The sequence below is a fragment of the Grampus griseus genome (genome assembly GCF_964374135.1).
Source record: "Grampus griseus genome assembly, chromosome: 5".
In the NCBI taxonomy this organism is placed as follows: Eukaryota; Metazoa; Chordata; class Mammalia; order Artiodactyla; family Delphinidae; genus Grampus; species Grampus griseus.
The window spans coordinates 59,868,012-59,882,067 of NC_138998.1; the positions used below are offsets into that span (position 1 = coordinate 59,868,012).

Consider the following 14,056-nt stretch of genomic DNA (forward strand, 5'->3'; position numbering starts at 1 on the left):
AGGTATCATGATATATAACTTCACCACATTTTTATAAAATAAAAATAGAAATTATTGCTATATGATTGTAAAAATGGAGGCAAGTAAAGAGTTCAGAAATATACTCGTTTATAATCAATTAAATGATGAGCCATAATTTGAACCCTAATTATCACATTATGTAGAAATCACAATTCAGGTATTGCGTCCTCAGATATTAAGTTATATGTTAAATAGTTCACATTTTAAAAACATTTTATCATTACATTATCAAATTTGATAAAATCTTATCAAAACATCTATGTATGCAATATAAATCATATTGTTAAAAGTATAAAGTAACATTTAAAGAAAACTGCTGAGGTGTCAAGTAAGTATTTTCTATTAAATATACACAATTTAACATTTAGAACTCCATAAATTAATTCCTTCTAAAAGTTGATTCAGGTTTACAAAGGCATACTTCGTGAACTATAATAAATTTCCCCAGCACCACTTTCCTTTTTTTATTCCAAAATTCTTTCATTAGGTTTAACTTTCTTCTGTCATTCATACGTAAAAGTTACAGAAGGTTTACAATACGTAGTCTTCATTGTAACATGTTTTTAAAAATCTAAGCAAAGTGCACATTAAACTGGCTACAACTACTCAAACCTCTTGATTATCGTCAAATAAAAAATAGATGAATACTTCATTCACTTAAATCTTTCTGAGGAAAAAAAATAGTATACCTTGCTTAAATAAGAATTCCCCAGTAAGCATATTATATAAAAGATTTCCCATGTTATTTTATTAAGTTTTCTTTCTCTCATTAAAACTTTTTAAAAGTCTAATGAAGAACACATACTTACAAAGCCGTATTACACAACTACAGTACTGTTAATTAAATAAAGCAGCCCAGTATAGTTGTAAACATTTTAAATGTAGTAAACAAGACTTGGCATGTCTTTTCTCCCCAAAACTTGCCATTATAATGCTCTTTCCATAAATAATTATCCTTTCTGGAAAAGTTTTCTGGTATATTTTAGTCTTTAAAAGTATTACACTGAAATAATATGTGAAAAGATTTAGTCATGGCAATTTCACTGAAGCTTTTATTGCCTCTGTTGGTAATATGACAGGGATGTAAGAAACACAATTGAACTTACAGAGATATGCAGATGATAGTCACTAAAGATAATCTTGATCTCAAGTATTTTTATATGTGGGCACTTCTAATTTTATACACTTTACTATTTAAAAAGCATTACATTGTAAAATGTGTACCTGTTTTGACATTTGGCAAAAAGGAAACTGTACCTGTGGTTCAGTTTAAAACAAAGAATCAGCATGGGGAGTTTACCAGAATGAAGACTGAAACACTAATGAATTAAAGCAATTCAAGTTGTGTGTGTGTGTGTGTGTGCGTGTGTGTGTGAGCATGTGTGTCTCTTTCAACCTGTCAATCTCTCTCTTTCACACACACGCACACACACACGGCCATTATGTGTAAGCATTTTTTAGTACAAAATATTCCCTGTAACCAGACATGTATCCTCAGAATAACCACACCACATTAAATCAGTCTTCTCTTTTCAGCCCTAGTAATAGTATTGTTTAATTCTAAGATGCCATCATAGAGTTAACAACCTTAACTTTTATGCTACATGATTATATTCAAAGCTTTATGTATTTTTCTGTTTATAATTACATAGTAATTATAAATGTTTAGTACCAAACTGATGACAAACACTATTTTGTTGAAAAGGTCTTGCATTTAAAAGGAAAAGTCTGTAAAACCCAAGGCACTAGGCCACGAATCAATATCAGACTTTTATGAAAAACAATTTATATTGGGGAAAAAAAGCTAATCGGATCTCATTTCAAAACACAGCATACCGGAATTAATTAATCAACTCAAAAACAATACCATAACTCAAAATCTTCAAGACAGGAAACAAAATAGTACATTTATATATATATATCTTTTAAAAATTTTTCATAATTGAAGTTCCTCTTAATATTTACAAATATGAAATCAGGAAATACTGAAAGCAGCAGGATTCTTCTTTTTTCTTTTCTTTTTTTAATAACCAATTCCAGTAACCTGAATAGAAATTTTCAAAATTTTCTTTTGATAGAATCATATTCTTGAATTAAAGTTATGATTAGAATATTAATATCTATGGGGAAAGCTTTCTAGTCAATTTCAAAATCGTAAATAAAAAGTAGTTTTAATATATCATTGTTTCTTAAAATCATTTCCGCATATACCTTATAATGTACTGCTATTCTGAAGTACATACCTTTGATAATTTCAACATTAGAACTTAGAGTGCATGGATACACCAAGCAAAATCTACTCCTGCTAAAAACCAGTCATCCAATATCAGAAATTTTACATTTTTTAACCTGCCTTATAGAAATGTTTAAGAAAGCAATAAACCCTTCTTCACAGGTCAAGAAGTGAACAAAGAAATGAGCATTTTCAGCATGAAAGCAGTTCATGGGTCTTGTAATGAAGGGAAAAAAAGAAACATACAAGACAGAGTGCTGCTTTGATGTGAAAACTGAGCTAATCTGAGTGAAACAAAGAACAGTAAAAATTAAATAATTTACGAAAATAGAAGCCAGATTGGTACTTTGCATCAAGTGCATGCCTGCTTGAAAATCTTTGCTCCTGAAATATTTGGCAACCACAGTGATTAGCAGTTAAAGCAACTTCAACAAAATAAGAAGTCATCAAAAATGGACTATTTGTCTGAAAGAGCAGTACCTATAAGAATTGAACTTTATGGCTCATTACAACCATTTTCAAAATTTAATTCCTACTATCTTCTTATAAATTAAGAGAATTTCATTTGTGTTCCATAGTGCGCTGACCAAAAAAACCCCAAAAAACAAAAATAAACCCTCATGCCTAAATTTAGAATATTGTATTATGTAGCAATCTAAAACATTCAAAACAAATTAAATAGTTTAACTTACTCGACAGGCATATCAGCGTTTCAAAATCATAATGAAATCCAATTATGGAGTGCATAATGTAGACAGGAGTAGAATCTAACATTATGCAGATGTTTTTCTAAATAAAACCCCCTGTAAGACAACTATATATAAACATGGGTAAGATAAGTGCAGACTAGATCTGTGGAACCTTCTGAAATCGAGGGTCTAAAACACAGTAAAATTTTGGGTAGGCACACCAAGTTATCCTAAAAATTTTTCACGTTGGTTATTTTGACTTTTTTTTCAACAGATACTCTACTCACGTTAACAATACATGTGATTTGCCAGGAAAAAAAAAAATCCCCCCATACCAAAACACCATTCCAGATCTGGTACACTTAAATATATCACTCTCACTGGAAGTGCTATCAGCATAGTCTTTGCAACTAGCCCAAAGCATATATTTAAGAAGTTTTTATAAATTGTGATGTTCACATGTTTAATTCTTATGCCAAACTGTTTTCTGATGAAGACAGCATTGTGCTTTATGCAAGAATGGAAACTTCAAAATAATCACCATAAAGCTTCTAAGACTTATGGGAGAATAAACTAGGATGGTCCACAGATATAAGATGAAATCCACAATGTTGGAATAATAAATGTTTAGAGCGGCCCAGACTAGAAGACAAGCCCAAACCACCATTAGAAGAATGAAATACGATATGGTCCAAGATGTATCCTTAAAGTTTTGTCTCAACCCTCAGTCTGAATTGTGAGGATTGATCTTCAGTTCAGTCCAGCCAGCAGAAATTGACTGTGCAATTTTCCATTGTATTTATTGTACAGACTATGTACATTCTAGAAGGTTCCTTTAGTGCTACACTGTTGTACTTTTTGTCCCAGCAATTTGAGGGCGTGCAAATTCCACAAAGTCATCAATAAGAACAGGCCATGCTCCTGTGGGGGGGGGGGGGCGGGGATGGGAGAAAGGAAAGAAAGAAAAGCAGAAATAAGGCTAACATTTTAATAGAATCCTTTATTTTTTTAAAATATCTTCCCCATAATTGTTAAAGTATGTCATTATAAGTATTCCCACTGATAGGACTTCCAAATTTCTAGCTCTTTAGAGTTTCTACCTAGAGTATTCCTTTCTCTCTTCTCTATTATTCCAATACTTGATAATTCCTTGAATGATAAAAAAATAACCCTTCTGGTAACTAATAATATTATGGTTTTCTGAAGGCCACTGAAGCCAGGCCACTGAAGTAATTTGGTCAAATCTGACCTTGATATGATGACATGCTGCCAGTGCTGCTGAAAGCACAGTAGGTTGGAGTTAATCTTTTTTTGCACTTTGTGGCAATCTTACAAAGGAAATTAACAGCAAGGATCAAACTCTAACCTATTTCATGATAATAAATTACTAAAGGATTTTAAATTACATATACGCATGCCTCTATACATGCCTCTTCTCTATGCCAACCTCCAAATAGGAAGTTCTTCACTTTTGTGTAAGGTCTAACAGAAAGCACAATTATCAATTATCAGTCATTTCTCACTTCTTAAAGAAGACAATACATGACAATGAAAACAAAGATAAGGAAATAACATTATCTTTGGTTACATTAAGTAGTTCCAGGACACTTTTAAGGAGACCAAGGTTACTAGAGATTTTTCAAAAAATACCTCTGCCTATTCAACAATATCAAAAAAAAAAAATCCTGCTAATTCTCAAGGGGAACTAGGTAAGTATGCGTGAAGAAACAAATGTAAATCACTGCCAGTTCCAGAAAAACAAAAGCACATGTCCTGATAGTGGATGGCAAAATCATCCTTATACATACATGAAGAAACAGCAGAAAAGCATTCAATCAGTGAATATTTACTGAATGCCAAGAGTACTACAGTAGGAAACTAAAGTCCATTTCCATTTGGACAAGGTCACTAAACTTAAGGAGTTTACAATCAAGTTCACAGACAAAACAAACAGACAACAACAAAAAATACATATACAAGTACTATAAAAGTACATTAAGAAAAGAATAGGTTCCTAAAGTAAACTGAAAATCTAAAACATGGATGAAAAGTACTCATGCCTTTCTGGAAGACAGGAATACACAGAATTGGTATTTAAGGAAACAATGCAGATTGGTAAAGAGGATGAAGGCATTTCATACATTCGGAAGAGCACAAATAAAAGCTCAGAAGAAGGAAATTAACTCTAAGAAAAACAGAAGTAGACAAGAAGTTCAAGACTGTGTGATAAAAGAAGACAAATTTTTCAAAAAACTGATAGAGCAAAATGTTCATTACCTTCTTCATCATAATTAGACATGTCATCTGCAATCATTGTACTGAAGTCTAAAAGAAGATTCCAAGTATCTTTTGGTATTGATCGTTTATGATGTTCCTATTAAAAAAAAAAAAGAAGCATCCAAATCACTAAAAAGAGTTTCAAAAAAACAGTCCAGATGATACCAAATACAAGAATGCAAAACAACCTATGTAATAAAATTCTGGAAATCAAATTTTTCATTCTATGTCCATTACATGCTCTGAAATGAGTTAGTTATGCTTTAAAATGTTAATTTATCTTCAAACAAAGCAAAAGTTTAGAGAAAACACCGAACTGCAGAAAATATGAACTTACCAACAAAAATTTATTCCATAAGTCTAAGAATTTAAATCTTCCATTAAGCACTAAATTCCAGTAGGCAATGGCCATTTCTAGATCTGTAATATTAAAAATAAATTATATACTTCAAATGTCAGGAATATTTGTCCCTGAAAAAAAAAAACACCAGGTAAGACAAAAGATAGCCTTTAAAAAAAAAAAAACAAAAGGCTTGTGTCCTGAATACTTACATAATAAAAATTTCCTATAGAGTTAAGTCCAAGCTTTGTATCCTGCTTCCATCACAAATGAATGGTGCCTTCAGGGCAAGAAGGATATCACTTACCTCATAAGGGGTTTCTGAAGTTTAAATAAGATAACGTAGGTAAGCATGTTTGACTAGCTCATAAGTATTCAAATATTAATGTACACCAGTATTTCCTGACCTCAGCACTTTTGACATTTTGGGGCAGATAATTTTTTGTTGTGGGAAGCTGTCCTGTGCATTACAGCACTAGCAGCATCCCTGGCCTCTATCCACTAGATGCCAGTAGCAGTTCTGCCCCATCCCCAGTGGTGACAACCAAAAGTATCTCCACATATTGACAAAGGTCCCCTGGGAGGCAAAACTGCCCCCAGCTGTAAATCACTGAGGTACACCTATAAGCTGTAATGCAAAGAATTACTACCCACAATCCTAACCAATCTTACGCTCCAAGCTGTTGGCTGACTGATCCTCAAGGAGACCATTAAGAATATTAAGAATTTAAAATTAATAATAAACTAAGATTTGTCTTTTTAAAAGTCTGATGAAGAGGATATAAATGACTATTTAACTGGTTTTGGAGCCGATAAGGATAAAGAAGCAATATTACCACATAACAAAAAACTATATCTGTCATAACAACAGAGAGAAAGAACTATGATCTCTTTCAAAGAACTAAAGTAGTTAGGTCAAGCTTTTATGAGTAAATTTACATTTCCAGGTCAGGAAAAATTACATCCCAAGTAACTTAAAAGTCCTTTTAGATATGATCTCCAAACTACTCTGGATAATCTGAGGAATCATGAAAGACTAGGAAAGACTCCAAAAAGACTCACATCCTACCTGAAAAAAAACATATAGGACATAAGGCAAAAAATCCCCCATCTTCACTAGACCCTAACCTCTTCAAGGATAGGGACTACATATCCCCAAACTAGCAGAATGAAACACACAGTAGGCATTCAGAAACTGCTGAATGAACAAGTTTCCTTGGAAAAGGTGCCTCTTCTCCCATCCAAGGTTAAGCCCCTAACACCATTATTATGGATCCAATATGCCATCCTGCCTTTTCAAGGAATCTGGTCTACTGATTAATTTTCTTCTCTCCCTGTATCTTCAACTTTGCCCTGTCTTCCAGCTTTCCCCTCCACAAAGGAACATGCTCAAGTTATCACCTATCTTTAATAAATCTTTCTTGTATCTCTCCATTCCCTTACAAGCTACCCTCTTTCTCCTTCCCTTCACAGATCATCTTGAGAGAGTACATGAGTCTTCTACTTTTATTTTTAATGTGCTCATGAAAACATGTCTGAAAGTCCAGTTCAGATCCCCAAGTTTTAAGAGAACTAGAAATATGACAACAACCCCTAACTAATCACAATTCCTTTTTAATCTTTGCAGTCTTTAAAGCTCTATACCAAATATTCCTTCCAGGTTCTTTAATTTTATTCTTTTCTTTACCAACCAAACATATAATTGTCTAGCTTAAGTGCAGTAAGATCGCTCTTATTAGCATGTATAGTAGGATTTGCTGTTATTAGCATGCTTAATGATATCCTTCTTCACTTCAAATGCATTAAATTTATGAGAACTAAGCTTATTACTAGTGTTAGCATTTTTTTCCCTTTTCAATTAATTTTTAGAAAATAAGGATGAGAAACAATGAAATATTCAAATAACTGTAAACCATGAGACACCTATAAAGGCCCATTTCTCAGCTGATATATTAACCTAAGAATCTTACAAGAATAGGAGTGTACATATATGATGTTTGAAAGTTCAGGTAGTTAAAAGAACTTTTTGTAATCTACATTCATTGTCCAATTTCCTCACCTACCACACATTTTAATTCTATAAACTAGTGTCCACCTCCGTCACTCACCCCACTGAAAGTAATCTCTGAAGGGTCACCAAGCCCTTCTGGTTGCCATATAAACCTTTAAGTCCTTAATTTACTTGGCTCTCTGCCGTATTTGACAAAACTGAGTACACCTCCTGGATGGAACTGTCGCTTCTCTCAGCTTTAATGGTATCACTCTATTGATTTTCCTCTGTCCTCTCTGGCCTTATTTTCTTTTACTGCTCCTCTTCCTCCATTTCTCCATTAAATGTTGATGTTCTATAACACTGTACGTCAGCAATAACCACCTCTACTTCTCTCAGTAGATTTTTCAAAGCTTTACCTTTTTTCAAGTTATATGCTCAAACCATCTCTAACAAGTCCTAAATCTGAAACTGCTCTTTCTATATTCTAGATTCTTACATCTAATTGCCTAAGGACATCTTCAACTGGATCTCCACAAACAACTCAAATTCAACAGGGCTCAAACTGAACTACAGACCTACCATTTTCTTTTCTCTCAATGAATGTCATCACCCTACAGTGTTTCTCAATGAAACACAATTTTTCATTGTAAGGAAATGAAGTCCTATGCACTGCAGGTCATTTAGCAGACCCCTAATCCCAGTAGAAGCCCTCAGTCATTACAACAATACCAAAAATACCCCCCCCACACATTTCCAAATATCCCCAAATGGGGGTTAAGACTAACTTCCTCATCACACTTTCAATCAAAGCTTTCTCATTTTGGCTTCTAAGCACCTTTTAAATCTCTCTCTTTTCTCCATCCCTTGCTAGGGCCTACGCTAGGGGCCTCTTCATGTCTAGCTAAATCACTGCAACAGCTTCATAACCAATTTCTCTTCCTCTAGTTCTGCCTCCACACCTTTTAAAGGACCACACTGCTTTCAGATGGACCTTTCAGGCATATAAATTTGGTTTCACTTCCATGTTAAAATTCTTCAATGATTAAAACAACAATGAGATACCACTACACACCTTTTGGAAGGGCCAAAATCCAAAACACTGACAACACCAAATGCTGGCGAGGATGTGAAGCAACAGGAGCTCTCATTCATTGCTGGTGGGAATGCAAAATAGTACAGCCACTTTGGAACAGTTTGGCAGTTTCTTACAAAACTAAACATACGCTTACCATGTGATCCAGCAATCACACTCCTGGGTATTTTCCCAAATGAACTGAAAACTTATATCCACACAAAAACCTGCACATGGATGTTTACAGAAGTCATAACTGCCAAAACTTGGAAGCAACCAAGATGTCCTTTAGTAGGTAGACAGATATATAAACTGTGGTACATCCAGATGAAGAAAAATTATTCAGTGCCAAAATGAAATGAGCTTTCAAGCCATGAAAAGATACGGAGGAAAACAAATGCATAATAATAATATTAAGTGAAGAAGTCAATCTGCAAAGGCTACATACTGCATGATTCCAACTATATGACATTCTGGAAAAGGCAAAGCTATGGAGAGAGTAAAAAGATCAGTGGTTGCCAGGGGTTAGGAGGGAGGAAAGGATGAACAGGCAGAGCACAGAGGTTTATTAGGGAGAGTGAAACTTCTCTGTATGAAGATATTATGGTGGATACATGTCATTATACATTTGTCCAAACTCATAGAATGTACAACATTAACAGTGAACCCTAGGGGAGGGATAAATTAGGAGTATGGGATTAAGATATACACACTACTATATATGGAGTAGAGAACCAACAAGGACCTACTGTATAGCACAGGGAACTATACTCAATATCTTGTAATAACCTATAATGGAAAAGAATCTTATATGTATCCCGTATATATATAACTGAATTACTTTGCTATACACCAGAAACTAACACAACATTGTACATCAACTATATTTCAATAAAATTAAAAAAAGAAAAAAAGAGTGAACCCTACCGTGAAGTTGAACTTTGGATGATAATGATGTGTCAATGTAGGTACAACTGTAACAAATGTACCATTCTGGTGGGGATTTGATAATGGGAAAAGCTATGCAGTGTGGGGGAAGGGAGTAGTTGGGAAATCTCTGTACCTTCTGCTCAATTTTGCTGTAAATCTAAAGCAGTTCAAAAAATAAAGTCTATTAACTTTTTTAAAATCTGCAATATTTCCTACTGCCTTCAGATAAAAATCTACATTTCTAGTCAAATGAACTTACTTGCAGTTTCTCAAAGGTGCTATGTCTCTCACCTCTAAGCAACTGAACTTGCTAATCTCTCCACATTAGAGATGTCTTCTTTTTCTTTTGGCTTTGAAAACATATATTCATTCTTCAAGGCTCAAAAATTATAATCTTTCTGAAGACTTTGCAAACTCACCCAGACAGACTTAAGATGTTCCTAACTCTATGCTCTCAGAGTAACCAGCCAATAAATGTTTTTGGATGAAACAGGAATATTCAAAAAGATTAATGTTATTATTAGGAGCTGAAACACATAAGATTAAGTTGTACAGGGATAAAATGTCAATTGCCACAAGCATATGAAAAACTGCCCTTTAGGGAATTCCCTGGTGGTCCAGTGGTTAGGATTCAGCACTCTCACTGCCAGGGCCCCAGGTTCAATCCCTGGTCAGGGAACTAAAATCCCATAAGCCTCACGGTACGGCCACACACACACACACACACACACACACACACAAACGGAAAGGAGGGGAGGGGGGAGGGGGGAGGGGACGGGAGGGGAGGGGAGGGGACGGGGGGAAAGGAAGGAAAGCTGCCCTTTAGTTAGAAATGTCTGAGTGACAAAGGAATAGCCCAGCTAGAGAGAAGTGGTTTAATATAGTAGTTTAGCTTCTTAAATCTCAACTCCACCACTAATTAAGTAGCCTCCGGCAACTAAGTTCACCTCTTGGTAATTCAGTTTAAAAAAAAGATAACAGTATCTACCCTCACAGGGTTGTTGTAATAATTAAACGAGTGAATACACCTAAAACATTGGAACAGTGCCTGGTAAATAACGTGTCCTTACTATTACTATTGTTTATTTTTAATAATTTTTAAAATTATTATTATAGATTCTGAAGCAGTATTGGAAAGAGAACAAAGTCAATAATAATGTAACAAGAAGCAACAACAGCAGTTAGAATAAACAGAAGGATAACACAGAGAAAAAGATACAAGCAAGTCTTAATAATAGTATTACCTAAAATTGAGATACTTGCAGAATGAATCCTTAAGCCCTTATAATAAAATTAAAAATGCAAACAGAGATAATCCCAGTGTCATTCTTTCAGACTGAATCAACAAGGGCAATGTGTTTCATAAAAGATGATCAACTGAGTGACATATGAATATGGAAATGAATTGAGACTGGATCCAAAAACCATCCCTAAGGGGAACAAAATGTTGCCAACTCACTAGGGAGGATGAATGGGGATTTAAAATCCTATTCACAAAGTCTTAATTTACCTAAAGATATCTATAGTTAGCACAACATAATATAATAAAAAGAATATAAAATGTGGAATCAGAAGATCTGAGGCTGAGTCCCAATTCTACCAACTCTAAAGTTATGTGACCTTAATAAGTCAGGCTCTCTGACCATGAGTTTCCTCATTTTTATGACAAAGAGGTTTTTTACTTAGCTCCAAGGGCTGTTATGAGAAACAAATAGGATTACGTAAATGAAAATACACATTAAAAACACTCTATAAAATTATTTCTGAATATTAAATGAATGTTTAACAAGTAATGTTAAAAATGTTTAAATCAACTGCACAGGTAATAACATTCTAGCTGAACCACAACAGTTCATAAGAAAATAACCTACAGACTTTAAGAAAGTTCAGGACGGTCCTAAAAATACCATGGCTGTAAAAAACAAATGTAATTTTTGAACAAATTAATAGAATGAACAGTCTCGCAAAAAATAACGGATCCATAGTATTCTACATTAAATAGCCTCCTTCTGGAGTATTATGTTCAGCTTTACGAACTCTATTTTGAGAGAAACTGAGAAATTGGGAATGTTATCTAGGGGTGACAGCAACGGAATAACAAAGGTCTTCTCAAATGAAGAACAGTTAAAATTTGGAATGCTGACCTGAAAAAAAGGAGAAGGGATAAATGAGAAAAAAAATGGTTAGACTTCCTTTGTGCTGCAGCAAAGGTCAAATAAAAACAATGGTAAAAGTTATAAAGACAAAGGAAGAGTATTCTGTGATAAGAATGGACCACTTTCTAAAACAATGTGTGTTCAATCCCCGCCCTGTATATTCAAACATAAAAGCCATATGAGCATCAGGTACAGGTGCTACTTTGCATAGGTTAGATTTAACACAGGACTTATGAAATTCCTTTCAAATTTAAGATTCAGAAGACCATCAGAAATGGCAGGTGACTGAAGCAGATGGTGACAGAGGAAGTACCCTATCCTGGTGTCACAAGAAATAAGGTTATAGAAAATGAGAAAATATGGAAAACACCAGCTCTCATTAGAATTAGCACAGCTATTTATAAATAAACCGCAGTGCTGTCACTGTCGCTCTTTGCCAATTTGTTTGGGCCTCACCTCCTCTCCTACGATGTCCTAATTCCTTTCTGCCAAATATTATAATTTAAGAGCCCTGTGAACCCTTAGAAAGGCTGTCAAGAAAACTGTTTTCTTTTTAATTAAGTTCTTCAACTAAGCAAGTCATTACATTTCCTGACACCCAATACCAATGCAAAACAAAAAGAGAAATTATGATTTGTCTTTTATTACATTTTTTTCTTTTTTTTAAATTAAGACTTTTTTAGTTTTAGGTTTATGGAAAAACTGAGCAGAAAGTACAGAGTTCCCATATACCTTTACCCCATCTTCCCCCCATTTCCACTATTTTTAAGATACTGTTTTAGTGTGGTATGTTTCTTATAACTGATAAGCCAATATTATTAACTAAAGTCCAGTATTTTACATCAGGGCTCACTCTGTGCTGTATATTCTATGGTTCAGGGCTTTTTTTAAAACAACTTCTAAATTGTGGTTAAATACACATAAAATGTATCATCTTAACCATTTTTCAGTGTACAGTTCAGTAGTGTTAGTTACATTCACGGTGTTGTACAATGAATCTCCAGAACTCTTCGTCTTACAAAACAGAAACTCTATACCCATTAAACAATGTTACATTTTTCTTAAGCTCAATACTTACTACATAATAGAATAAAACATAATTTTAAAATCGAATCCTTCAGCACAATATTTTTCTCAACTTTTCCTGTAATCTAAAATTCCAATTTACCATCATATTGATATATCGAACAGCTATAAAAATGTTAATTTTGCTTTATCTTCACCAAATATAATAAAAACTAAGCTTCAATATCAAGACTACATAGTCACCCAAAAACATCATTTATTTTGTGCTCTAGTAAGGGGTAGGGTTATAACTAAGGAATAGGTTCAGCCCCTTTAAATCAACACTTGAGATTCAAAACATTTTCTCTAATGGTATCAAAACATTGTGCTACATTTCTAAACACAAAGAAATAATTCTTTTAGTATATACATGTAAGTTCAAAGACGTTAATTGTTTTTTTGTGTGTTTTTTGCGGTACGCGGGCCTCTCACTGTTGTGGCCTCTCCCGTTGCGGAGCACAGGCTCCGGACACGCAGGCTCAGCGGCCATGGCTCACGGGCCCAGCCACTCCGTGGCATGTGGGATCCTCCCGGACTGGGGCATGAACCCGTGTCCCCTGCATCGGCAGGCGGACTCTCAACCACTGCGCCACCAGGGAAGCCCCCGTTAATTGGTTTTTATTTGTGGGAAGAAAAGAGGAGACTAGAAGAACTAGCCCAGTTAACTTGTGGCCACAGATACAAGATAGAGAAACTAACACTAGGTATCCCAGCTTATTTTGCCTGCAAAATGAAGAATTTTCCTGTAAGAATAAGATGCAACCTAAATTAATTGGAAAGGAGACTTCATTATTTCGAATATTGCTTAATAGGTATTTTGTAAATCTTAATTCAGTCACATTTAGTCACTCTTTAGGCCAATTCTCAAATACAAATGTTGTATATTCATCCCTTCTACTAGCTTTCAGTCACTTCCTCCAGTCTAATTCCTAGTCACATAATCCTTTTCTCAAAGCTTTTTTTCTAATCTAAAATATAAAGAATGATTAGTACAGGGGCTTCCCTGGTGGCGCAGTGGTTGAGAATCTGCCTGCCAATGCAGGGGACACGGGTTCGAGCCCTGGTCTGGGAGGATCACACATGCCGTGGAGCGACTAGGCCCGTGAGCCACAATTACTCAGCCTGCGCGTCGGGAGCCTGTGCTCCACAACAAGAGAAGCCGCCAGAGTGAGAGTCCCGCGCACCACGATGAAGAGTGGCCCCCATTTGCCGCAACTGGAGAGAGCCCTCGCACAGAAACGAAGACCCAACACAGCCAAAAATAAATAAATAAACAAAAT

General features: G+C 34.9%; 1 protein-coding gene across 1 annotated transcript in view; it reads right to left on the reverse strand.

Annotated features, from left to right (window-relative positions):
• Positions 1-1,902: 1,902 nt before the first annotated feature.
• Positions 1,903-14,056, reverse strand: part of DCUN1D1 (defective in cullin neddylation 1 domain containing 1) — a 29,909-nt gene continuing 17,755 nt past the window's right edge. Inside the window, exons 5-7 of the mRNA XM_082654764.1 lie at positions 5,558-5,640; positions 5,221-5,317; positions 1,903-3,864 (exon numbers count right to left, since the gene is read on the reverse strand). Of these exons, the coding sequence (XP_082510890.1) occupies positions 3,785-3,864; positions 5,221-5,317; positions 5,558-5,640 (260 nt within the window). The 3' untranslated portion in view covers positions 1,903-3,784. The remainder of the gene's footprint in view (positions 3,865-5,220; positions 5,318-5,557; positions 5,641-14,056) is intronic.